The 27,118-nt window shown below is 46.4% G+C and overlaps 3 protein-coding genes across 11 annotated transcripts in view; 1 reads left to right on the plus strand and 2 right to left on the minus strand.

The window, feature by feature from the left end:
- The window catches only part of NUP88 (nucleoporin 88kDa), a 35,669-nt gene extending 30,085 nt beyond the window's left edge, over positions 1-5,584 (minus strand). Inside the window, exons 1-2 of the mRNA XM_011958406.1 lie at positions 5,086-5,584; positions 277-446 (exon numbers count right to left, since the gene is read on the minus strand). Of these exons, the coding sequence (XP_011813796.1) occupies positions 277-446; positions 5,086-5,382 (467 nt within the window). The 5' untranslated portion in view covers positions 5,383-5,584. The remainder of the gene's footprint in view (positions 1-276; positions 447-5,085) is intronic.
- Positions 5,373-19,675, plus strand: RPAIN (RPA interacting protein). 9 transcript variants are annotated; one of them, XM_011958401.1, is made up of 7 exons: positions 5,373-6,020; positions 7,039-7,209; positions 8,814-8,874; positions 12,369-12,480; positions 12,630-12,693; positions 14,814-14,954; positions 19,341-19,511. In XM_011958401.1, the coding sequence occupies exons 1-7, from the start codon at positions 5,940-5,942 to the stop codon at positions 19,368-19,370; spliced, it is 660 nt and encodes a 219-aa protein (XP_011813791.1). In that variant the 5' UTR covers positions 5,373-5,939; the 3' UTR covers positions 19,371-19,511. The 9 variants fall into 9 exon arrangements, 6 of the variants coding, with proteins under 6 accessions (XP_011813791.1, XP_011813792.1, XP_011813793.1 ...); XR_001003620.1 differs by lacking the exon at positions 12,630-12,693; XM_011958402.1 differs by lacking the exon at positions 14,814-14,954 and having other exon boundaries at positions 19,341-19,674.
- C1QBP (complement component 1, q subcomponent binding protein) lies at positions 19,573-26,730 on the minus strand. Its single transcript, XM_011958399.1, is given in 7 exon segments — positions 19,573-19,958; positions 20,094-20,216; positions 20,471-20,566; positions 22,440-22,507; positions 22,510-22,532; positions 25,663-25,813; positions 26,392-26,730. Coding segments are annotated over 7 exon segments (843 nt in total). The 5' UTR covers positions 26,624-26,730; the 3' UTR covers positions 19,573-19,808.
- Positions 26,731-27,118: the final 388 nt, after the last annotated feature.

Genomic DNA, 27,118 nt, shown 5'->3' on the forward strand with positions numbered 1-27,118 from the left:
CAAACTTCTGGCTGAGAGATAATAACTAGTTTTACAAAATGTTACTTCTACCTAATTGCAAGAATGGCCTAGCCTCCAAATGGTACTTCAGGCAGAATAAAAGTACAATCAATCACACATATACTATAAACATTGATAACACAGAAGCCAGTCTGCAGACACGAGGAGTGCTCTGATGTTTCAAGAGTAGTATACTAAACATGCTTAAGAACCACTGGTCTTGAACAATTTTCTGTATGTATAATAAATGATATAGATAAATACTATACAACTTACCTACAATTCACTGCTGATTTTCCACCTTCAAATTCAGAATTCTTCCCCCATCTCTTAGGTAATTCTAATACCATAAGTCCTTTTATTCCTATAAGTGCTACATGATGTTGTGTTGGACTTAACAAGACTTGATAGATTTCAAACAGGGGTGGATTTATGCAAAGCAATCTCTGAAAATTAAAGCAAACCAGTCAACATAGTTAGTTTTAACATAAATATAGATGGCAGTTACTTGAAATCACAGTAATAGTTTAGTTTACAACAATTATAGGATAATATAAAACCCTGGGTAAGTGCTCACACTTGTACCATTAACTCACGATCTCTTTTTTTTGAGATGGAGTCTTGCTCTGTCACCAGGCTGGAGTGCAGTGGTCCACTATTGGCTCACTGCAACCTCCGCCTCCCAGGTTCAAGCGATTCTCCTGCCTCAGCCTCCTGAGTAGCTGGGACTATAGGCGCCCACCACCACGCCCAGCGAATTTTTGTATTTTTAGTACAGACGGGGGTTTCACCATGTTGGCCAGGATGGTCTCGATCTCTTGACCTCATGATCACCTGCCTTGGCCTCCCAAAGTGCTGGGATTACAGGCGTGAGCCACTGCCCCCGGCCATGAAATTTTTTAAATCATCTAGATTGGAATGTTCCATAAAATGCATCAGATTTCCTTACCTTGATAAATAGAGACTACTACACATAATGTTCCTTCTTATAATCAAGCTCCACCCTACTACTCCAGGTCTCAACTCTCCACCACTCTTCTGCTTGTACTTCACACGCCAAACAGATTAATTGGTATTTCTGTATTTCTGGGAAATCATCATGCTTTGCCATGCCTTTGTGTCTTTGTACAATTGTTTCTCTTCTTGCAATGCTTTTGTTTTTCTTTTTTAGCTAACAAGAGTTACACATTCTTGGGAGATTCAGCTTCTATGCACTTTCTTCCCAAGAAAACATCTCCGATCTTCTGGCCAGGAATAAGTGCATATTTTCTGCTTTTTTTTTTTTTCCTGAGACAGAGTCACGCTCTGTCGCCCAGGCTGAAGTGCAGTGGTACGATTTCGACTTACTGTAACCTCCGCCTCCTGATTTTTAGTAGAGATGGGCCTCCTGGCCTCAACTGATCTGCCCACCTCCGTCTCCCAAAGCGCTGGGATTACAGGTGTGAACCACCGTGCCTGGCCATCTTTTCTGTACGTCAATGATATGCTCTGGATAATTCTATTATACTTATTATCACCCTACATTCTAATTGTCCCTTTTACTTGCTCATCCCTCACAACTATGAATTACCTGAGATCTACATCTTTCCTCTCTGTATTCTTAGCATTCTGGCATACTGCTATCAACAGATGCTTAGTAAATAGACATAAACTCAGAATTAATTAGCAATGATAATTATTATATAATAGTAAAGAATGGCTTGAAGGCCAAGTACAGTGTCTGACACCTGTAATCCAAGTACTTTGGGAGGCTGAGGAAAGTTCGAGACCAGCCAGGGCAATACAGTGAGACCTCGTTTCTACAAAAACTGGGGGGAAAAAAAGGGTGGCTTTAAGAGTTTCTGTAGTGGCCGGGCGTGGTGGCTCAAGCCTGTAATCCCAGCACTTTGGGAGGCCGAGAAGGGCGGATCACGAGGTCAGGAGATCGAGACCATCCTGGCTAACACAGTGAAACCCCGTCTCTACTAAAAAATACAAAAAAAACTAGCTGGGCGAGGTGGCGGGCGCCTGTAGTCCCAGCTACTCGGGAGGCTGAGGCAGGAGAATGGCATGAACCCGGGAGGTGGAGCTTGCAGTGAGCTGAGATCCGGCCACTGCACTCCAGCCCGGACGACAGAGCAAGACTCCATCTCAAAAAAAAAAGAGTTTCTGTAGCAAGCAGAATGCTGCTTTACCCATGAAGGCTTAATAACAGTGATCTTTTCATGAGATTCTGGTATGTTGTGTCAGCATCACATGTCCTCAAAATTCTCTTCTTCTCTTGGTTCTATTTGTTCTCCCATGACCATCTGTTTCTTTTCTTTCTACTTTCAGGAATATGTTATGAGACTGCCAAGGTATTGTTTATCTTTATGTATGAAGAATCACCCTAAGCCAAAATGCTTTTAGAACAGACACGAGTGTTCTAAATACAATATTTCAAATTGCTGATGTCCGTAATCCTGGTTTTGTTTTTGTTTTTCTAGTTGCCCTTTGCTGATTCTAATCAAATTGTTTCTCCTCATCTTACCTTCTTTTCCCTATACTCAACCCCCATCTTCTTTCCGCTTGATTTTTCTAGTCAAACTCAAACCAAACAAAGGCCACCTTTCTTGTTACATATACAATTCAATCACTTTAGTTCATTCACGATAATCACAGTATTTCGGTTGCTGTTGTTGTTTTTGAAGTTACTACTCATGCTCTTTTTTTTTTGAGATGGAGTCTTGCTCTGTCACCCAGGCTGGAGTGCAGTGGCAGCCCACTGCAGCCTTTACTGTAGAGGCTTAAGTGTCCTTCCCACCTCAGCTTCCAGAGGAGCTGGGACTACAGGTGTGCACCACCACGCCCAGCTAATTAAAAAGGTTTTTTTTGTAGAGATGGGGGTTTCCTCCTGTTGCCCAGGCTGGTCTTGAACACCTGTTCCTGTGCTCACAAGATCCACCTGCCTCCACTTTGGCCTCCTAAAGTGCTGATTATAGGCTAGAGCCACTACACCCAGCTTACTCATGATTTCTTTTAACATCCAAAGTTACAACTCATGATAAGCTGCTTTCTTCCCCATCTCTAAGGTTTTGAGATTCTGGAGGAGTGAAGGTTATTGAGAGTCACCAGTATTTACTGAGAGCTTATAAATTCTGGGCACTCCAGCATTTCTGTATGCTGGACAACAATTTTGTAGCCTGAACAACAGAGAAAGATCCCATCTCAAAAATAAAAAATAAAACAAATTTTTTAAAAATGAGAAAGGCAGACCCTGCCCCTGCCTTGGAGCTTACAGTCTAGAAAAGAAGACAGAGGCAGAGAGCCATGGCTTACGGCTGGAATCCCAGCACTTTGGGAGGCCAAGGCCGGTGGATCACCTGAGGCCAGGAGTTCCAAATCAGCCTGGTCAACATGATGAAACCCCGTCTCTACTAAAAATACAAAAAGCAGCCAGGTGTGGTGGTGTGGGCCTGTAAACCCAACTACTCAAGAGGCTGAGGCAGGAGAATCGCTTGAATCCAGGAGGTGGAGGCTGCAGTTAGCTGAGATTGCACCACTGCACTCCAGCCTGGGCAACAGAGTGAGATCCTGTCTCAAAAAGAAAAAAAAAAAAAGGGCCGGCGCAGTGGCTGACTGCCTGCAATCCCAACACTTTGGGAGGCCGAAGCAAGTGGATCACGAGGTCAGGGGTTCGAGACCAGCCTGGCCAACATGGTGAAACCCCCGCCTCTACTAAAAATACGAAAATTAGTCGGGCTTGGTGGAGGATGCCTGTAATCCCAGCTACTCCAGCAGCTGAGGCGGGAGAATCGCTTGAAACCGGAAGGCAGAGGTTGCGGTGAGCCGAGATGGCGTCATTGCACTCCAGCCCGGGAAACTCGAGAGAACTCCGTCTCAAAAAAAAAAAACAAAATAAAAAAACCCATAAAGTAATTATAAATAATTAAATTATAATTGTGTCAAATGCTACATAGTAGTATAAGATGTTATCAAAATACTGTGTGCTGAACATTTCGTAATTACTATTTTTTGAGACATAGTCTTGCTCTGTTGCCCAGGCTGGAGTGCAGTGGCTGGATCTCAGCTCGCTGCAGCCTCCGCCTCCCAGGTTCAAGAGATTCTCCTGCCTCAGGCACCCGAGTAGATGGATTACAGGTGCGCGCCACTACGCCTGGCTAATTTTTGTATTTTTAGAAGAGACGAGGTTTCACCATGTTGGCCAGGCTGGTCTCGACTTCCTGACTTCAGGTGATCCATCCACCCAGGCCTCCCAAAGTGTTGGGATTACCGTCGTGAGCCACCGCGGCCGGCCTTGATAATTTTTAACTGAAACTGTATAAATAAGCAGACTGTAGACTCTTGCCCTATTTTCAAAATTGCAGAAGCATTGCTAGCGTCTTATTAAAATTAAATCACCTCTCGGTAACAAGAGTTGGACCGGGCCCACAACAGATGTCATACCTTAGAATGAGTACCAAGCGCTTTACTTTTTAATCTTTAAGAGAATCTGTGTATTACAAACAAACATTTCCATAAACCAATATTTGATCGCAGCAAGTGTGTAATACTTTCTGGATCACGCCCATTTTCACATGCTGTTGGCTAATCAAAAACAAAAATCCCAATTTGGGGTATGGCTTTATTTTCTAAAGCGGGCGTTGGGGGTGGGGGGGGGGAGAATTAACAGACTTTCTCCTCCATGTCAAGCATGAAACGTGGTGCTTTGAAATCTGCTACCTGACTCGCTGTGCACAACACAAGAGAAACTTAACGATCTACGCCTATTACAAGCGTCACGTCAGGAAATACGTCTCTCCCCACCAAACTGAAAATAGCAACTCCGCCCACTTGTTCTCAACCCCTTTAGCCCGCTTTGTTTTTCTCCAGAGCACTCATCCATCACTAATATTTTTATTGATTATTCCATGGTCCTTTCCTTCCTCCCAGACCTCCAGGCCGTAAGCATGGAGAGAGCCTGAGTCCCCGCGACCGCGTAGGGCAGTGTCGGAGTCAATCCGCGGGAACGCCTGTCACAAGATGAAAACACAGCCAAGAGGGGAAAGGAACAAAAAACTAGTTCAGATCCCCGTGAGGGTCACTTCCAGATCGGCCTGGCAGTACCTGGTACCGGGACAGGGCGGGCTCTTCATCGCCGCCGCCGGGGCCGCGAAGGCGAACGACTAAGAAGGAGCTGTCTTCTGCGTCCCACAGGAAGAGCTCTCCGCCGAGGCCAAAGACCACGTTTCTCGTCAGCAACTGCGGCGGCGGCGACGAAGGCAACGACGAAGAAGCTGGTTTCTCAGCTTCGGCCGGACTCTGGTTTTTCAGTCCCTCCCGGAGCCGCAAGAACACGACGTGGTTAGGAAGCCAGGTCTGCCACAGCTCGCCGTCGCCCACAGGCCCTTCAGCGGCCGCCATCTTGGCCCAACTGCTCTTCTCACTCCAGTTGCTCAGCCCGCCGCTGAGCGCAGCCAATCCACGGCCGTCCACTCACTGCTTCGGCCAATCACCGAGCAGGCTGCCCGGAAGCTCGAGAGGCTCGTGCCAGGGGAGGGGCGAGGGCGAGGCCAGCCCACCGGGCAGGGGCGTCGCCAAGGGACACCCAATCACCATTATTTCTGAAGCCCAAGGGGGCGGGACGAGAAGTAAGCAGAACGGTGATGCTCCTGGAAGTCTAGCACCTGGGGCGAGACAGACTTGTGTATCTAATTGCCTATTGGACACCTCCATCTGGGTCAACCCAGGCATCCAGAACTTTCCCTCAAGACTTACCTCCCTCAGTGCAGGTTGGGCTGGCCTCACACATTTCGCTTGGATGCCTAAATCTGTTTCCACGTGGGGCCGGCCGGTAATACGACACTTCCCAGAATACCCTGCGATCCAAGAGCGGTCTGCACGCGGAAACTACAACTCCCAGGGGTCTGTGCGCGCCGTCAGGGGGCGGGGCTTGCGGCCTTGTCTCCTGCGGAGAGGAGATGGCGGAGTCATTGAGGTCCCCCCGCCGCTCCTTGTACAAATTGATGGGCTCGCCGCCTTGGAAAGAGACTTTCCGGCAGGTGGGTGTGGGGTTTGCGCCGTGGTCACTATCTCAGTCCGTCCCGGGGACCGCCGTCTTCCCTGCCTTCGCCTTAGCCCTGCTGGGTGGAGCAGGTGCCAGTGCGTGCCTGGTCTGTGGAAGTGGACCTCAAGCCCAGGCCTCCTGACTGTAGAGTGTGGGATTAGCCCGGGTCGGCCCAGTCCTAGAAAGCCTTGTTTTTGGATTCGGTTTTGTTTTGAATTTAAAGTGTGGTGATGACATCACCCTTTGCACCTCTGCAGTAACACTATCTACTGTTGCTGCGGAGGTGGCCACCGAGAGAGGCACTTTGCCTACGTTCGTCTTGTGAGATAGAGATGATTTCTATTCTAGAGAGTAGTAAACCGAGGCTTAGAAGAGCGCTCCACCTCAGTTCTGGCCTCTTCTGGACACAGTGTGGTTGCTAGTAAGTAATGTCCAAGAAAGTAACCCGACGCAAGAAAGATAGCAGATATAGCAGAGTTTCTCAGCATTGACAATGGACATTTTGAGGGAGATATTTACATGTTGTGGAAGGCTGTTTAAGCCACATCTCGGGCCTCTACCCACTAGATGCTAATAGTCCTATAACTAGAATTGTGACAACCAAAAATGTCTCCAAGCATTGCCAAATGTTCCTTGGCGGACAGAACCTTCCTGAGTTCAGAAACGTTGCTGTGCAGGAAGGCTGTTACCCAGCCATATCTAGAGTAGTAAGAATTTGGAAGGAATATAAATGTTCTGTAATAGAACATTGGATGCTGAGAGATTATGCACACAACCATTAAGGAAACTGGCAAGCTAGAGTAAAAAATATGGTTATATGTAAACACATGTACAAAGCATTGTAGTTTTACGTATCTCTACAGAGGAATATGCAAAAGTAACACTAGTTAGTATTATCATTGAAATTTTGTGTCTATAAACTTTCTTTAATGTTTTCCCAACTACTGTAAGAGTGTTTTTTAAAAGTAGAAATGCTTTTTTTTTTCCCTCCCCATCTTGCTCTTTTTTCCCAGAGATGCCTGGAGAGAATGAGAAACAGCCGGGACAGGCTCCTAAACAGGTACCGCCAGGCTGGAAGCAGTGGGCCAGGGAATGCTCAGAACACCTTTCTAGTGCAAGAGGTGATGGAAGAAGAGTGGAATGCTTTGCAGTCAATGGAGAATTGTCCAGAAGACTTGGCTCAGGTCAGGCTGGGCTATGTTTTCAGGAGGACTCCACCAAGAACGGCTACTGTCCTCTTTTACTTGTTTACTCGAGTCCCCTAAACCCACCATTCCCCTACCCCCATTTAGAATTCAACAGCCTTTTTTTTTTTTTTTTTTGTGAGACGGAGTCTCGCTCTGGTGCCCAGGCTGGAGTGCAATGGCGCCATCTCGGCACACTGCAAGCTCCGCCTCCCGGGTTCACACCATTCTCCTGCCTCAGCCTCCCGAGTAGCTGGGACTACAGGCGCCCGCCACTATGCCCGGCTAATTTTTTGTATTTTCAGTAGAGACGGAGTTTCACCATGTTAGCCAGGATGGTCTCGATCTCCTGACCTCATGATCCACCTGCCTCCGCCTCCAGAAGTGCTGGGATTACAGGCGTGAGCCACTGCACCCGGCCTAGAATTCAACAGCCTTAACCCAGGCTTTTCTACCCTTTAATGTTAGACTTGTCTAGATGAATTGTTCTGAAACACCAGACTGTAGATCTGCTCATCATTGCAACATCATAATTTATGAAACTAAAAAGAAAGAAATTTCATTTCTTGTCTCCACCCTTGGAAATTAAGATTTAGTAGGCATAGGCTAGGAATCTCTTTCTTTCTCTCTCTCTCTCTTTTTTTTTTGTCTTGCTCTGTCGCCCAGGCTGGAGTGCAGTGGCAAGATCTCGGCTCACTGCAGCCTCCACCTCCTGGGTTCAAACGATTCTCCTACCTCAGCCTCCCAAGTAGCTGGGATTACAGATGTGTGCCACCATGCCCAGCTATTTTTTTTTCTGTTTTTAGCAGGGATGGGGTTTCACCATGTTGGCCAGGCTGGTCTTGAACACCTGACCTCAAGTGATCTGCCCACCTCAGGAATCTCTTTCTAAAATGTTCTCCAGAAACTTTCAGATTCTAATCTCAGCCAGCGTTGGGAGCCATGTGTGGAAAGGATACCATTTATAGTATATCAGGAAGAGCACTGGATTCGAAGTCAGGAGTTCCAGAATTCGAATCCTGGTTTGGCTATTGACTCTTAACTTCAGTCTGCCTCTTTGAGGTTTAGTTTTCACATTTATAAAATGGGAAGATCATGTTTTCAGCATTGTAAGGATTATGTAAGAAAATGCGGGCAACTGTTTGAAACCATCAACACACTGTGTAATAATGATGCATTATTCAGTGGCTTCTATGTGTCCTGCAATACACCAATGTTTGCCATATATTACCACAATTCGTACTCACAGTAACCCTCTTAGATAGATTTTATTCCCACTTTACAGAGGCCAAAACTGAGATTTGCAGAGACTAGGAACTTTTCCTGTGATTACATAGCCTTGGAAGAATATGTACCTAACTCCTACCCCATATCGTCTCTTCAAAAGTGGGTACCATTATTTTGTCACTGGGTAGTTGGGTCATTTGTTGATGACGTGTCAGCATGAGAGCCTTACCCCACTATCAGCATATTGTGCAGGAGGACTGGACTGATTCTGTCCGGTAAATCTGGGTTCTTCAAGCCAGCCTCCAAGAATGAATCATCGTGGGGTGTGGTTGGTGATTAATACTTCAAACTTCTGATGCCTCCCCTTTCTCTTCCAGTTGGAGGAGCTGATAGACATGGCTGTACTGGAGGAAATTCAACAGGAGCTGATCGACCAAGGTAACCCCTAGGACTAGTCCTTCCTTACCTATATTTAGCTACTCAAATGCTGTGATCTTTTCTCCAATCAGGATTAGTTCATAAGTCCCCTTTGTCTACTTCCATCAATCAAGTGTCCAAAAAGCTCCTTTTGTATTCTGACATCTTGGCTGTCTAGCTTCTCAATAATAAGGGTCTCCAGGGTGCTAGGCTTTGTGCTAAGAACTTCTCATTTAATGATGCTGTTTTCTCCACGTGACTGCCTTGTAAGACAGTAGTATTAGAACAGAAGGTGGTGTTCTCATGCAGGTCATACAGCTAGTAAGTGGAGGAGATGGGAAGCAAAATCAGTTGTGTGAATCCAGTTCTCGTGTTTCTTCTACCATCCTGCCTCTCTATTAATGGGTTAATAGTTCACTGAGGGTGGTGGCTTATGCCTGTTATCCCAGCACTTTGAGAGGCTTAGGCAGGAGTATTGCTTGAGGCCAGCTGAAGACCGTCATGGGCAACATAACAAGACCCTGTCTCTACAAAAGTAAAAAATAAAAAAGTTAGCTGAGTGTGGTAGCACATACTTGTAGCCTCCCTCATCCAGAAGGCTTAGGCAGGAGGATCACTTGAACCCAAGAGTTTAAGGTTACAGTGAGCTATAATCGTACCACCTCACTCCAGCCTGGCCGACAGAGTGAGATCCTGTCTCTTAAAAAAATAAATAAATAAAAAGTAAACCTGCCACTTTACAGGATACAGTGACAGTGCGTGGTCTGATCCCTTGCCGTATTCATTTCAAGTGCCACATTTTCTCTTAACTCCCCAGGGCCTGTGAGCATCCACTGCTTGAGGGAGGTGTCCATAGCACTGTGTAGAGAGCATAATTTTGTACTTTATGTAGTTAAGTCATTTTTTCCATGTAGCCCTGATTTGATTAGGCCTGTGTTTTTTTCTTTTCTTTTTCTTTTTTTTTTTTTTTTTTGAGACACGGTCGCTGCCCGAGCTAGAATGCAGTGGTGCGATCACAGCCCACTGCAGCCTTGACCTCCTGGGCTCAAGCGGTCTTCCCACCTCAGCCTTCTGAGTAGCTGGGATCATAGACGTGTGCTACCACCCCTGGCTAATTTTTTTATTAACTTTTTTTTTTTTTTTTTTTAGCTAAAGATGATTAAAACAAGACAAAAAATTATTTATGTATTTATTTTTTTGAGACACGTTCTTGCTCTGTTGCCCAGACTGGAGTGCAGTGGTGTGATCATGGCTCCCTGTGGCTTCACCTTCCTAAGCTCAACCGATCCTCCCATCTCAGCCTCCCGAGTAGCTGGGACCACAGGTGTGCACCACCAGGCCCAGCTAATTTTTTTTATTTTTTGTAGAGACAAGGTCTCACTGTGTTGCCCAGGCTGGTCTCGAACTCCTCCCTGGTCTCATGTGATCCCCCCACCTCAGCCTGCCAATGTTTTGAGATTACAGGCGTGAGCCAACATGCCTATCGTAATTTTTTTTTATTTTTTGTAGAGACAGGGTCTCACTGTGTTGCCTAGGCTGGTCTCAAACACCTGGACTCAAACCATCTTCCTACTTTAGCCTCCCAAAGTGTTGGGATTATAGACATGAGGCATGGCCCCCAGCCTTAGGCTTCATTTTTATGACTTGTAAAATGGAGATAATACCTTATACATTTGTTGTAAGGCTTAAATAACATGTGTAGAAGACTTAGTGCATTGCCTGGCATATAGAGAGCTTTCAGTAATCAACAGCTATTGTTATGATGAGGCAAGAGCGCAAACCCTTGAGTCATACCTCTAAGATTCACTTGGCTTTACCACTTTAATTTGTGTGGCACCGACCAAAGCACTTAATTTCCCTGTGCCTCAGTTTCTTCACCTTAGAAATAAGGATAATAGTGAAGAAGTTAATATATGTAAGGGACTTAAAATAGCATTTGACACATAAGTGCCATGCAAGTGTTAGTTGTTAATGATTGTTGCTGTTGACTCCAGTTAGACTGTAAATTCCTTATCATCTTTTTTTTTATTGATTTTCCCTTCCCTCCACCTACAAAACCTATCTTAGTGGTGAAACATAAGCCTCACCAAATGTTTATTTTGGGGCACATTTAATAAATCTGAAGTGGACTGGGCGCGGTGGCTCAAGCCTGTAATCCCAGCACTTTGGGAGGCCGAGACGGGTGGATCACGAGGTCAGGAGATCGAGAACATCCTGGCTCTACTAAAAAATACAAAAAACTAGCCGGGCGAGGTGGCGGGCGCCTGTAGTCCCAGCTACTCGGGAGGCTGAGGCAGGAGAATGGCGTAAACCTGGGAGGCGGAGGTTGCAGTGAGCTGAGATCCGGCCACTGCACTCCAGCCTGGGCAACAGAGCGAGACTCCGTCTCAAAAAAAATAAAATAAAATAAAAATAAAAATAAAAATAAATAAATAAATCTGAAGTGACAAAGATTTTCTGTGTTGTGCTGTACTCAGCCATAGGAACATTCTAAAGCAGAAGTTGGCAGACTTTTTGTGAAGAACCAGATAGCAAATACCTTAGACTTCACAGACCACGTGGTCTCTGGCACAACTCCTCAACTCCGCGCTTCTAGTGGAAAAGCAGTTACAGACACCACATACACAAATAAGCCTGACTGTAGTGTTCTGACCCCTTCCCTAATGTCTAGACTGTGAGCTCAATAAGGGCAGGACCGTCTTTTTCATCTTTGTGCCCCTGTGACTAGCACATGCTAGGTACTGTTGTATGTTTGCTGAATGAATGAGCGCACAGATTCTGGACAACACAGATTCCAGGTATGTGGACATACTTGGAAAGCAGATCTCTTTTGACTCAGCAGGGTCGTCCTGGCATCAGAAATCAGTTCTCTCTTTTTTTTTTTTTGACACAGAGTCTCGCTCTGTCGCTCAGGCTGGAGTGCAGTGGCGCAATCTCGGCTCACTGCAACCTCCGCCTCCCTGCAACCTCCGCCTCCTGGGTTCAAGTGATTCTCCTGCCTCAGCCTCCCGAGTAGCTGGGATTACAGGCGTGCACCACATGCTGGGCTAATTTTTTGTATTTTTTAGCAGAGCTGGGGTTTCACCATGTTGGCCAGGCTGGTTTCGAACTCCTGACCTCAAGCCTGCCTCAGCCTCCCAAAGTGTTGGGATTACAGGCGTGAGCCACCTCATCTGGCCAGCAATCAGTTCTCTTTGTCAGCTTTCCTTAGTTGCCTGTGGGACCCTGTCATTCCATATCTGTGCTCCTATGGCCTCTGGAGATGTGTGTGAAAATTGTCTCCTTGGCCCTTAGCCTACTTTACCTCTTGTGCTCACAAAAAGGGGACAGAGAGCAGGGAGAGGGATCCAGCAAGATGAAGCCAGCCTGAGAGAGCAGTAAAAACCAGTGATTGCTGTTGTGGTTTTGCCCAAATCTTTCCCTTGTGTGAAGGAAGCCTTTGGCAGTGAAGCTTAGAATTAAATAGAGGGCAAGCTGAAGCACGGTGAAGCACTCCAACTGCCTTTGCCTTGCAGAGCAGTCCATCATCCGCGAGTATGAGAAGAGCTTGCAGTTTGATGAAAAGTGTCTCAGCATCATGCTGGCTGAGTGGGAGGCAAACCCACTCGTCTGTCCTGTATGTACAAAGTAAGAGTTTTGAAAACCTTTTCAGCATTATTCATTCCCATTCCCCACTCCAAGGTGAGTGGAATCTCCCCTGAGATTTGTTGCCTGAAAAGGTTTGGAGATCCAGTTCTGGTGGCCATGATGCTCTGGGATCCTAATTCTGCTTCTAGGTACAACCTGAGAATCACAAGCGGTGTGGTGGTGTGTCAGTGTGGCGTGTCCATCCCATCTCACGTGAGTGTTCCACACAAGATTTCATGATACTTTTTCCCACACGGATCTACTTTCTTGAAGATCCTCCAGCACTGGCTCGGAGCCCATTGTGCATATTTCTTCCCAGTTTTATGTTCACTGGTGTCACATTGGTAGCTTCAAATCAGCCATGGTGAGAATATCTATGGCATGAAAATTGGCAAACAGTACACATCAGGGCCTTTAGGGCCCTGGAGAGCCACCACTGCTTGAGGTTTTTATGGAGACCTCAGCTTGGGATTGGAAACGCCTGTATCTGACGTTTCATAAAAATTTTCTATATATGAAGACATACCCAATTCAGAATGTAAGCTTTAGTAATTTTTTTTTTTTTTTTTTTTTTTTTTTTGAGACAGTCTTACTCTGTCACCCGGGCTGGAGTACAGTGGCATGATTTCGGCTCACTGCAATCTCCGCCTTGTGGATTCAAGTCATTCTCCTGCCTCAGCCTGTCAAGTAGCTGGGATTACAGGTGCCTGCCACCACGCCCGGCTAATTTTTTTTTTTTTAATTTTTAGTAGAGATGGGGTTTCACCTTCTTGGCCAGGCTGGTCTCGAACTCCTGACCTTGTGATCCACCTGCCTCAGCCTCCCAAAGTGCTGGGATTACAGGCGTCAGTCACTGTGCCTGGCCTTCAGTAATCTTAAAATACAGAAAGAGCCCTTTTATCTGGCATGATGGGGACTGCAAGTTTGCCAGTTAATTGAGCAATTGGTTAAAGAGGCAAATTATAAAAATAAAATGTTTTATGGTAAGTTTCAAAAACATAAATTTATTTGCCAGCCTTTAAGTGGGGCCCTGCTGATTGGAGAGCTGAGTCACCTGTTTTATTTTTTATTTTATTTGAGACAGAGTCTCACTCTGTCACCCAGGCTGGAGTGCAGTGGTGAGATCTCTGCTCACTGCCACCTCCGCCTCCCGAGTTCAAGCGAATCTCTTGTCTCAGCCTGCTGAGTAGCTGGGATTACAGGCACGCGCCACGACGCCTAGCTGATTTTTGTATTTTTAGTAGAGACGGGGTTTCACCATGTTGGTCATGCTGGTCTCGAACTCCTGACCTCAGGTGATCCGCCCGCCTCGGCCTCCCGAAGTATTAGGATTACAGACATGAGCCACTGTGCCTAGCCAAGTCACCTTTTTTACATAAACAACTCTTATAATACATAGTCCAGAGTTTACGATTTTAATTCTGTAAAGTGGATCAAGAAGCTGAGTATGCAACTTTGGAATTTTTCTCCCCCATCTTTTACCTAATTCTATAGCTCTTTTTCTATTTTTATTTTTTTTAAGCAGCTCATCTTTGTGAGTGTTTCCTAAACTTTCCACTTATTATAAAAATAAAAGTTCATGGTTATTCCCTCGTATTATTGATTTACATAATAAATAATTAGCGTTACTGAGTTACAGTAGCAAGTTCAAGTAACTCAAGCAGACCTGGGAGCATATACTGCTAGTTGTTGGTAAGGATGCACTCAGCTGGTGGGGGCAGAGGCAGAGGGAGGCTGGAAAGTAGCCTACAACCTCTGAGTGTTCTTTCTGCTGTGAGTGGCCATCACTGTGTTTTACAGCAGGAGTAGAGGGCATTGGTTAATCTGGAGAGGCAGTTAAATGGAGATTGGTTAAGAGATCTTGGTACAGTCGGTCGGATGCGGTGGCTCAAGCCTGTAATCCCAGCACTTTGGGAGGCCGAGATGGGTGGATCATGAGGTCAGGAGATCGAGACCATCCTGGCTAACACGGTGAAACCCCGTCTCTACTAAAAAAACAAATACAAAAAACTAGCCGGGCGTGGTGGCGGGCGCCTGTAGTCCCAGCTACTCGGGAGGCTGAGGCAGGAGAATGACGTAACCCAGGAGGCGGAGCTTGTAGTGAGCCGAGATCCGGCCACTGCACTCCAGCCTGGGTGACAGAGCGAGACTCCGTCTCAAAAAAAAAAAAAAGAGATCTTGTTACAGTCATGGGCCCAAGAGTGTCCTTAAGGCTCGAAGGAATCAAGCCATCACAGTGAGCCACAGTTATATTGGTTGGCATGAGGAATGAGGATTTTCCATCTGTTGGCTATCAGGTCACTGAGAGGAGGTTGAACTTTTTTATTTTTTAGTCTTCTGAGTTGACAGAGCAGAAGCTTCGTGCCTGTTTAGAGGGTAGTATAAATGAGCACAGTGCACATTGTCCCCATACACCTGAATTTTCAGTCACCGGAGGAACAGAAGAAAAGTCCAGTCTTCTCATGAGCTGTCTGGTAAGCCTCTCCTGGGACCCAGTCTGTGGTAAGAGGGGACTGTGGTTGGTTTTATTCCTACCTCGATAGAAATAATGACCTAGAAACAGGTAAATGTTTAATGCAGTGTATTATCTGAGGAATTTACTCCATAGAAAAGTGAAGGTAACAAGTCATGTCGACTCAAAGGCCAGTCAGAAGGGAAGACGCAGCATAGGATCATGGCAAGAGGATTGGTCTGGGAGTTAGGACGTGTGGCTCCACACCTTTTCCTGATAGATCAGCACGGTGGTTTTGGATTCAGCTGGTCATTTCATCATCATAAGACCCAAATAGGCCATGCTGGCGTCGCTTTTGCAGAAGGAAACAGGGCAGAAAGTATAGCAGGGCAGCCTTAGGTTTGTCTGCCAGTGGAATTTTCACAGAGGTCCAAGGGCTGGTCACTAGCTTGAGTGACAACTGAGGTGTGAGGGCTGGGAACACAAGTGGGTATGGGAACCTCCTGTCTTGAAGCATGCTATAGGAACCAGTATATCTCATAATCCATGTAAACTATCTATTTATGTATATATATGTGTACATGTGTATATGTATGTGTATATATATATATATATATATATCATACAAACACACATAAAACCAATATGATATATATTATTATTGCTTTTAGATGCCAGGCAGGGGGAGCCTTGGGATTAGGAGCACACTGTACTTCAGGAAGTTCATAGCCATGGCCTTCTGCTGGGTGTTTAGAGTTCCTTCATGCCCCTCTCATTGCAAATGCAGGTAACCTACAGGGGTCATTTTTATTATAAGCAACATTGCCTAGTAACAGCCATTTCGCCTTTATCAAGTTTCTTCCATAGGTATTTAATTCTACTCATTCATTAAAAAAACAATGAATTGAGGACTCATTAAAATTGAGAAATACACATCTCTCACGGAGCTCAAGCCTTGGGTTGATAATAAGAGAACAGAATAAACAGGCAGTACCCTGGAGAGCTGTAGAGGGAGGGCTTATGGGAGTTCAGAGGAGGGTGATCTCCTTTATGGTGACACCTTCCTGGAGGAGGCATTTAACTTGGCCTTGAAGCGTAGAACCGATCTGGACAGACATGGAGATCTGGCGAGTTGTGGGGGTAGAGCTTAAGAGAGATCCCCACATAGAGGAACAAGGCAGAGAAGCAGAAAACTGGAGTGTATACAAAGAGCATCTTGTTTGACTTCGCTAGAGCATTAGGTTCATGAGGGAGAGAGGATAGTTCCTGTTAGGAATAGGAAACAGATTCAGAGAAGTGATGTCATCTGGCCAAAATTTTACTACTAATAAGCTATAGAGCTGGTGTTAGACCCCAGGTCTTTGTGCTTCCAGTGCCCCTGCTGTTTCCTGCTCCAGGCTCCAGCCTTGGTGGAAGGAAGCCATTTTCCATCAGCTTGTGTGGAAAGAGACACAGCAGGTGAAAGTTTAAATAAAACACCTCACTACTTCCTGTTGACTACAGGCGTATGTTCCCTTCTGTTCCAGCTCTCCAGCACTGGTTGCAGATGCTCAAATATGCAGTGCTTTCAGGCCTCTGTGCTGTTGTTCATGCTGTTCTGTCTGAATGCCTTTGACTCCTCCCACTACATTTAAGCATCATTTGCACAGATATTTATTGAGCACTACAATATGCCACATACTTCATTCACCTGATTCCTCACAAAGAATTGGCCAGTCTCAGCCAGGCACAGTGGCTCATGCCTGAATCCCAGCACTTTGGGAGGCTGAGGTGGGCAGATCACCTGAGGTCAGGAGTTCAAGACCAGCCTGGCCAACATGGTGAAGCCCCATCTCTACTAAAAATACAAAACTTAGCTGGGCATGGCGGTGGCTGCCTGTAATCCCAGCTACTCAGGAGGCTGGGGCAGGAGAATTGCTTGAATCCAGGATGCGGAGGTTGCAGTGAGCTGAGATCATGCCGCTGTACTCCAGCTTGGGACACAGAGTGAGACTGTCTCAAAAACAGAATTGGTGGCCGAGTGCAGTGACTCATGCCTGTAATCCCCACACTTTGGGAGGCTGAGGTGGGCAGACCATCTGAGGTCAGGAGTTCAAGACCAGCCTGGCCTATTATGATGAAACCCTGTCTCTACTAAAAATACAAAAAAATTAGGTGTGGTGGCACACGCCTGTAATCCCAGCTACTCGGGAGGCTGTGGCAGGAGAATCACTTGAACCCGGGAAGCAAAGGTTGCAGTGAGCGGAGATTATGCCACTGCTCTCCAGCCTGGGCAACAAGAGTGAAACTCCATCTCAAAAAACAAAAACCAAACAAAAAAAGAATTGGCCAGCCTGAGAAGTCCGTTCCTTTGGAGTCTGTGTTACCATTTTCAACAAACCTAATGAGGGCTGGCAGAGGGGAACTGGCTAGTCTCTCCTTGGGCTTCCACCATACCTCATGCTGTGTCATCTGTAACAGTGTTGCAGTTACCTGCTCATGTCTGTCCTTGAGGGCATGGCCCATATTTATTTTTACTCCCAGCGCTTGGCATATATTAATACGTGCTTAATATGTTTGTATAGATGAGTTAAGGTGGAGGGAGGAGAGTTGAAGAGGGCACAGGTCAGCTGGCTTTGGCTCCTGTCTTAGTAAGGTGAACAGTGAGTCATCTATACAGATTATAATGGTAGCAGAGCTGGAGTCTACCTCGAGTAGGAAAGTCCCCTTAAGTGTGAAAGACCAAATGCTGGCGGGTGGACGAGAAGGGCAATTAAAGGGTAAGTGCAAGATTGCCTAATTGCCAAGTGTATAGCTTCAGCTCAGCATATAATTATGGACCCCAGTTGTCCACTCACCTAACCGTCAGTGTCCTGTGGCTCAGAGCAGCAGTGAAGCTAAGTGGGAGGTGAGGTTTGGAAGGTGAGTGCTTGTGTAGCAGTCTTGGAGATCATAGTTGTCAGTGCTGGCTCTGGGGCGGGCAGGAAGACCATTGTTGGGTAAGTGAGGGGTGAGGGGAGGCGGGGTTCACAGCAAACACGAGAAACAAAGCCAGGTGCTGTGGTTCACACCTGTAATCCCAGCACTTAGGAAGGCTGAGGTGGGTGGATCCCTTGAGGCCAGGAATTCAAGACCAGCCTGGACAACATGGTGAAACCTGGTCTCTACTAAAAATACAAAAATTAGCTGGGCCTGGTGGCTCGCACCTGTACTCCCAGCTACTACTCGGGAGGCTGAAGTGGGAAGATGGCTTGAGCTCAGGAGGCAGAGGTTGCAGTGAGCTGAGATGGCGCCATTGCGCTCAAGCCTGGGTGACAGTGAGATTGAGCCTCAAAAAAACAAACAAAAAACAAGAAACAGGAGGGGGAAAGACAAAATTGTATTCTGTAGGTTCCAAGTTCACCATTTGGGAAGGTAGACATTTGGAATGCTCTAGTTCCACTAGACTTTCGGTTTTCATTTAAGGGGGGCTCAAGGACCACTGTGTTAGAATCCAGTGAAGTCAGGATGTCGGGAAGCTCAGCACAGATGGCTGAGGATGTGTTGGAAAACAGGGATGGGTTACAGAAGATGGCACTATATTACAAGACTTAGTATTTTGGATGTGACGGTGCTCAGGGGTGGTCATGGGATAGAATATGCTAAACCACCTATTAGCAGGGTTACAGTGTCTTTTAGAGAAAGCCAAATATATTACCTGTGAAAGCCGTAAGAAACAAGGGTAACCTATTTATGCCTACTGTTTTGTTATTGGAACGCTAAGCCTGGGGGAGTTATTGACCCCCCTACTGCTCAAGGTCATCGCCAAGGTCTGATTTTTCACACAAAAAAATTTGCAACCTCTGGCATAAATGGGTTAAGGACAGATGATTCCTTAGCATAGTGGAGGGGCTGAGCCACCAAGGAGTCGGGAGCCAGTTTTACACTCGGGTGCTTACTGATCATATTACAGATCAACGGGAAGACATGTTTTCTGCCCGTACTGATCACGCATGGTTGGTAACTCCCCCGTGATACGTACCTGCTTCAATCTTGTGTGGACTTGGAGTCTCATCTTCCTGCTGGGCTCTAAAAGCTCCAAGCTACCAAGAGTTTGAATACAATCTTTGTGGTCAGTAGTTTCCCGAAGGTGAGGATGTTTGATTAGTTCATCTACAGGATTTGATCTTAGCTCGAAGACTGTTGATGCTGACGGTTTCCAGGACAGTTGTTTGAAGGCTGCAGGACAGAGTGGAGTCCAGCAAAGCCAAAGAGGGGCGGTCATCGGTGGCCTTCATGACAAATTACACAACTGAACTAATTCCAACTGGACTCAGGAGACCTCATCTCATGTGTAGAATTCTCATTGATTACAACTTTTAACTATGTATCAGATGTCTTTCATGACTAAAATACAATTTAAGCTAATTCTTCTCCTGTTTAAACCTAGGCCTGTGATACTTGGGCTGTGATCCTCTAGAGCCAGCGTGGACTCACCTCATTCTACAGGTTGAAGACAACTCACTCCCTGAGGAGCCTTGTACATACGAGCCTTTTATTTATAACTTATTTTGTATTGCAACTTTTAACCGATACTGAAGGAAAAAACACTTTTCCGACATCTCCGTTCTTGGTCTTTTGTGACGCAGGCTGAAGCGGGAGGAACAGAATAGATACACTGCTTTGGAGGAGATAAACCAATTTTATGTCTATCATGTTATACAAAAATCTAGAAATAATAGATTTGTACAGGAAAAATGATAATAAATGAGCGCGCAAAACATATAATTTAAATTTGGTGTTTTTCCCCATGATATTAGGATGATAATCATTTCAAAGCACATGTCTAGCTTCAGAGTAGGACTTGTTCACTGGCCAGAGCCTGCCATGAAACTACAGCTTTCAGCGTCTGTCTGCTCTACTGCCTCCTGACAAAACTCTTGAGGTCTTCAAGAAAACTAATGTACTCCTGGTGCTCCAGGGCTGTGCTGAGCTCCACCAACTCATCTGCAAAAGTGTTGTCCACCCCTCGGTCCGCAAGGAAATCCATTAGGTGGTCATATAAGGCCTGCAAAGAACAACATTTACTAGTTTAAAAAAAAAAAAAAATCTGTAATGAACATTAAAATGTTTCTTTCTCCCCTTGAACTAGGACCCTTCCTTCCAAGGCCCAAAAGGTTCCCCCATCTTATCAAGCACTCACCCAGTCCAAGGAATCTGTGTTGAGTGTATTATTAGCGTCCTTCCATTCAGACTCGCCACTGGACTGAAAGCTAACTTCCCTGATAGAGAAGATGTCACTCTCAGCCTCGTCTTCTTGTCCAACCTGAGAAGAAACAACATTTGGGGAAACTGAAGGGTTCTCCCGGATAAGCCAGACTCATGCGAAGAAAGGGGGCCACTGACAGCATGAAACTGATCAGGTTTTCACCCTCTTCCCTCACTCCCCTCCTCTCTCTCCCTGCTGGGCTGGTCTAAGCTAGAAAGTCTTTAAATTTATGCTAAAAGGGACAGGAAGTTCCCAAGGGACACACTGTGCTCCCCAGGGATGCCAAGGGGCTAGCACTCCATCCTGCATACCTCATCCTCTGGATAATGACAGTCCAACACAAGGGCCTTCTTGCCATCGTTCTTTATAACTTCAACCACGAAATTGGGAGTTGATGTCAGTTCAGGCTGGGGAAACAAGAAGTCAGTACATGCCACTGCTGGAAGCAGATGAATGCCTGGATCAAGGATCTCTGTTCAGAGTGTCTGATAGCCACCATTAGGATGTTATGTAGCCATTTTAATAGTCTTATGCCATACTATTCCCAAATGAAGAGCTTGATCTCACTTCTCTTGGCACCCTGCTTGTTTAAGTAACACACTGGGTTTTCAATTAAGGAATCTGGATACCAGCCTCCTCAGCTATGTGCCAGTTAACTGAGTTTATATCAGTTCCTTAACATTCCAAGCTTTTTCCTCCACCCATACACTGCAAAGCTTTCCTAAAGTTTCAAGATTCCAGCATGACTGTTCCAGGAGTCTTCATAAGGTACCAGGGTCAAAGGCTGGGGAACCTGGCCATCCTTATGGCTGAATAACAGCAGCAGCTTTTCCTCTGATATGAAGCTCTGGGAGCAGACTGGGTCCAATGTCAGGGAGATGCTAGTTGGGGTGGCTGGGAAAGCAGCACACCCGAGAGCTGTGCCATCCACACCAGGTCATGACTCAACACTGTACTGATGGCTTTTGGGCAGAACGTCTAGGGACTCTGTGGCCCTCATACTGGCTGGTTACCAGGCTGGGCACAGCACTTCCTAAAATGTCTGAAGAATAGCCATGATCCAGTTAAAGTCTCTTATGCCCCTGGCATTCTTTTTTTTTTTTTTTTTTTTTTTGAGACAGAGTGTTGCTCTGTTGCCAGGCTGGAGTGCAGTGGTGTAATCTCGGCTCATCGCAACCTCCGCCTCCCGGGTTCAAGCAATTCTCCTGCTTCAGCCTCCTGAGTAGCTGGGACTACAGGTGCCTGCCACCATGCCCAACTAAGTTTTGTATTTTTAGTAGAGATGGGGTTCCACCATGTTGGCCAGGATGGTCTCGATCTCTTGACCTTGTGATCTGCCCGTCTCGGACTCCCAAAGTGCTGGGATTACAGGCATGAACCACCACATCTAGCCTGCCCCTGGCATTCTTATCTTGGTTAAATGGCTGTTGTGTATTACCAGCTTGTGACTGATATGTTAGGAACATTCCTCACATGCAAACACACCAAATGATAACCTCCAATATAAAAAATCTCCCCATAGGCCGGGCGTGGTGGCTCACGCCTGTAATCCCGGCACTTTGGGAGGCCAAGGTGGCTGGATCACTTGAGGTCAGGAGTTTGAGGCCAGCCTGGCAACCACGGTGAAACCCTGTCTCTACAAAAAATACAAAAATTAACCAGGTGTGGTGGCACACGTCTGTAATCCCAGCTACTCAGGAGGCTGAGGTAGGGGAATCGCTTGAACGTGGGAGGTGGAAGCTGCAGTGGGCAGAGATCGCGCCACTGCACTCCAGCCTGGGCAATGGAGCGAGACCTTCTCTCAAAAACAACAACAAAACTCCCTATCATGGGAAAGGTTGAGAACATTTCATTTCCTTTCCATTAAGAGAACATTGCCAAACTGCTAAGCCTGAGCTGGCAGACAGCAACGTATTTTGCCCCTGGGAAAAGGAAGAGGGCCACAGTCCTGTTAAAGCTGGCCAGAAACCACTGATTCCTCCTGCCTCAGCCTCCTGCATTGCTGGAACCAGTCGTGCCACCATGCCCAGCTAATTTTTTTTAAAAAAACTTTCGTAGAGGCAGGGTCTTGCCATGTTACTCAGGCTGGTCCTCCTGGCCTCAAGGGTTCTTTCTACCTTGCCCTCCCAAAGTGCTGGGATTTAGACGTGAGCCATGCGCTGGGCCTTACAGGAAATTTTTTTTTTTTTTTTGAAAGAGCAAAGAAAAACGCTCCTTCTCTAAGTCCCAGGGACAGCCTGTCAGAACTGAGGTAAAAGCTGATCAGAGTGTTAAGCTTACCTCCTGTTCTTCAACCTTCTGTCCTTGCGAGAGTTCCTTTTCGTCGTCAAATGTTGGTGGAATGCCGTGTTAATGTTGAAAGTGACAGTGATTCTAAAAGGGCAAGAGAAAACATAACAGACAAAGGCATCATTTGAACTGAGTAGGTGAACACACAAACATGGAGGTCTGCTACAGTTACAAAGGTGTATTGAAACAACGTCTCTATCCTAGCTGGCAGAATTATATGCAGAACTTCAAACAAGGCTGCGAGCCTACATCCACTCCTGAGTGATTCAGCAGGTCTAAAGTGTGCCTACCATGTACCAGCTGCTGGAAGCCAAAGCTGGCCTCAGTTTCTCTCAGCCAAACAAGTCATGCATGGTTACTCCCAACAGGGCCAGTACCCCAGGGCTCACTGCCATGTGTTGACTGGGCATCTCATGGCCACAGCCAGCTGACACTGCCCACCCTGGTCTTTCCAAGGAACCCTTGGTAAAAGTAAGGACCTGCGAGGCTGGTGAGATGGAACAGAAGCCCCTTTAAGAGCCTTTCCCCACAGGAAAATTTGCCCTGCAAGGAAAGGAAGAAGGAGCAATGGAGGGTTGCATCTGTTAAACACGGAGAGCAGCCCTGGCCCCGGGAAGGGGATGCCTCACAAAGAAAAAAAGGCTGTCGTAGAGTCATCCTTCAGAGTACTTGTGGGGAGTTTTATCATCACAAAGCAGGCCCGAGACACCAACCAGCGACAATTTTAAGGTGCAAGAATCCATACCTGACAAATCATGTTCCAAAGTTTGAGTCAAAATTCCTGGGAGATAAAGTTTAGACTATGCGACTCTGGCAGGCACCGTTTCATACAAGAGTACATGAAGTGCCGCCCCCTCGACTTGTGCTAACTAGCTGCTTTGCCAGGAAGTCACCTTTCCATAGCAACAGAAGCAGTGTGAGGTTGACACAATCGGTCTAATTCCAACTGTGCTGACCAAGCTGAGCTCCTGGGCACAGAAATGGAATGATGTTCGTCAGAGCATTATTTTTAATGGCCCCCAAATAGCTATGAAAACCTTGTGCAAATGGTTTTTAGGTGAGATGACAGAAGACACAATTGACCTGTGTAGGGAAAAACCACACTACACAATAACCAAGAGAATTGGGATCCTACTTCACATCATACTCAAAATGAATCACAGACCTCAACTAAGAGCTAAAACTAGAAAACTCTGAAAAAATTAAGGCATAAATCTTTACAACCTTGGGCGAGGCAGTGGTTTCTTAGATGCGACACTAAAAAAGCACAAGTTGCACTTGGTGAATTAGAAGCAAAGTAAAAACTAAAAAAAGCACAAGCGACTAAAAAAATAGGTAAACTGAACTTCCTCAAAATCAAAAACTTTTGTGTCAGAGGACATTACAAAGAAAGTGAAGAGAAAACCCACAAGATGGGGAACAATACTTGCAAATCATTAATTTGGTAAGATTATACCCAGAAAAACTAAATAATTCTTTTTTTTTTTTTTTTTGAGATACAGTCTTGCTCTGTTGCCCAGGCTGGAGTGCAGTGACGTGATTTCGGCTCACTGCAACCTCTGCCTCTGGGCTTCACGCCATTCTCCTGCCTCAGCCTCCCGAGTAGCTGGGACTACAGGCGCCCACCACTACACCTGGCTAATTTTTTGTATTTTTAGTAGAGATGGGGTTTCACTGCATTACCCAGGATGGTCCTGATCTCCTGACCTCGTGATCTGCCTGCCTCGGCTTCCCAAAGTGCTGGGATTACAGGTGTGAGCCACCGTGCCTGGTCAAAACTAAAGAACTCTTACAACCCAACAATTAAAAATGTAAACAGGCTGGGCAGGGTGGCTCACACCTGTAATCACAGCACTCTGGGAGACCGAGGAGGGCGGATCACGAGGTCAGGAGTTTGAGACCAGCCTGGCCAACATGGCGAAACCCTGTCTCTACTAAAAATACAAAAATTAACTGGACGCATGCCTGTAATCTCAGCTACTCAGGAGGCTGAGGCAGGAGAATTGTCCGAATCTGGGAGGCAGAGGCTGCAGTGAGCCAAGATCGTGCCACTGCACTCCATCCTGGGTGATAGCAAGACTCCATGGGGTGGGGAGGAAGCTACAAATTGTATGACTCTATTTATATGAAATGTCCAAAAGAGGCGATCCATAAAGTAGCTTAGTGATTACCTTGGGTGGCTAGAGGGAGGAATAATGAGTGACTGCTAATAGGTATTGTTTGGGGATTGACAACAATGTTCTAGAATTAGGTAGTGGTAACCGATGCATAATTCTGTAAGGACTAAGAACCACTTAATTTAATAAACTTCAATAAATGGGTAAATTTTATGCCATATAAATTAAATCACATTAAAGCTGTGATTTTAAAAAAGAATTATATATACATCATAAGGTCAATTATAAAGAAAATTCAATTTATTTATTTATTTATTTATTATTTTTTTGAGATGGAGTCTTGCTCTGTCCCTCAGGCTGGAGTACAGTGGTGCCATCTCGGCTCACTGCAACCGGGGGGTTCAAGTGATTCTCCTGCCTCAGCCTCCTGAGTAGCTGGGACTACAGGCGCTTGCCACCACACCCTGTTAAAATTTTTAGTAGAGACAGGGTTTCAGTGTTAGCCAGGATGTTCTCGATCTCCTGACCTCATGATCTGGCGTCTCTGCCTCCCAAAGTGTTCGGATTATGGGCGTGAGCCACCGCGCCCAGCCTCAATTTGAAAATCTGGAAGATGCCAAATGTTTATCTGTGTAATGAGATTATGGATGACTATAATGCAGAAAAGTGTAAACACTTTAACAGTTTAGGAGCAGGTAGGGCAGTTGACTTAGGTCACAAACTCCCCGCCTCTGTCGGCAGCCCTTACTACAGTGGAACCCCATCCTGTTACATATAAGTTACATACCTTGCATTTTCACCCATGCTAAACATTAGAGAGCAGGGTGCTACTGTATCAGGGCTGTAAATCAGAAATCAAACTGATTCTGTCAGTACTTTTTTGCGCTACATTTTTGTCTCCTTAGAAACCAGCCCACAGCAAATTTGTGTTCAGTGAATGGACTGCCTGGACCTCATGAAGCTGTCCAAATGAGTCCTTCACTCTCTTGAAAACCATTTATCCACACCTGAACTCAAGGCTCTTCTAGGGATGACCCAGGACGGGTCTTGCAAGATTAAGGGAGTCGGTGCCCTGGGATCCCCAGACCAGTACTTACTTTTCCCCGGCAACTTTCCGCACTAATTTCGCTTCTGTCCCATTCAGTTCCAGCTCCCAACCTCCAGACATCTTAGGGAGGGTTTTATGCTTCTGGATTTTTCTTTCCTCCTTAATTTCATCACTCAGGAAATCAACAAAAGCTTTGTCTCCTAGAAAAGAAATCCATATACATAAAAAGGAAAGCCAGTTAGTCTAAAACATAAAACTATTACCCTGGTTATCGCAGCCAGAAACCTGGACTATTTCTAATCTCTCTGCTATTACGGTTACTCTAGAAGCCTCAGTTTCCTTATCTGTAAAAATAGCATAATATTAGTGGGAAGCTGAGCCTGATTCTGGAAAAGTGATTTCCAACAATTTCCAACAATGAACGCATTACCACTTTCCGCTCTAAAGCAGAAGAATTTCCAATCATCCTCTTCCACTTGCCAAACGTGCTATTTTCAAACACGACCTTGGGCTTTCCCAAAGGTCCACTTTCGAGAGAATAAGACTAAGGATAAAGGTACCCTCTAGTATTTAATTTTATTCACCCCCTACCAACAGAAAATGAAACTGGTGGATAGGGGAGGTGGGGGGAATATGATCACACGTGGGTTTAATCCGCTGGTTGCCAATCAATGGAAAAATGTCCCAGACCTCGGAGGTCGGTTGCAGGCCCCACTCCTGGTCTTTTTCCCTCCGTGGATCGCAAACCACACCCCTGGCCCGCGTGCGCGAACCTCACCTTCAGTATGCAGCAAGCCGCAGCCACAGCCACAGGCGCAGGGTCCTCGAGGCCGCAGGAGGCCCGGCCGCCGCTCGGAACCTGCGCGCACGCTGAGCAGCCCGAAGGGCCGGGCGCACAGCCGGGGCGCCGGCTGCAGGAGCTGCCGGAAAGGCGAGGCGGGCGCTGCAGCGCGGAGGCTAGGGACGGCGGAGCCCAGCACACGGGGCACGCAGCGCAGCAGAGGTAGCATCGCGGAAACCACTGCGAACACGTGCAAATGCAAAGGACAACCCAGGCCCAGGTGCCCCGCGACCTAGCGCGCCGCCGGAAACCCCGCCCTTGCCCGGAAGCGCTTCCCGCGCCGGCGCTCTGAGTACCTAAGGCCAGCAGGCGGAATCGCGCCCTCTGCTGGAGACCTCCAGTGCAGCCCGGGAAGCCTCGAATCCGGTTTCCGGAGCCTTCTTGCTGCGCTGGCCTGAGTCCGCTGTGCGAAGCTGTTTCATTCTTTCTAGTGGCCGCTTCCACCTACTGTTCTCAAAGCACGCCAGGCTTTTGGGCTGCGTGGAATGCACTCTTGTCTTTCCCCAGCTCTCACCAGCCCCTTACATGGTCACTTTCCTCTAGGAGGCTGTGGTGTTGTATTATGTATTTATTGGTTTTCATCCCCAGTTCCTGGGTCTAACTCCCATAGCCCTTGTTACAGTGTTCTGTGATAATGTTGGGTGTGTTAGGCCTCAGGAAACAG

The sequence above is a fragment of the Colobus angolensis genome, unplaced genomic scaffold, assembly GCF_000951035.1.
Source record: "Colobus angolensis palliatus isolate OR3802 unplaced genomic scaffold, Cang.pa_1.0 Scaffold47, whole genome shotgun sequence".
NCBI lineage: Eukaryota > Metazoa > Chordata > Mammalia > Primates > Cercopithecidae > Colobus > Colobus angolensis.

Excerpts from the sequence above, each read along its gene's own strand:
- RPAIN (XM_011958400.1), top strand. The coding sequence starts at position 5,940 with ATGGCGGAGTCATTGAGGTCCCCCCGCCGCTCCTTGTACAAATTGATG. Across the intron at positions 6,021-7,038 it reads GGAAAGAGACTTTCCGGCAG|AGATGCCTGGAGAGAATGAG; the intron begins GTGGGTGTGGGG and ends CTTTTTTCCCAG. Across the intron at positions 12,694-14,813 it reads GCGTGTCCATCCCATCTCAC|TCTTCTGAGTTGACAGAGCA; the intron begins GTGAGTGTTCCA and ends TTTATTTTTTAG.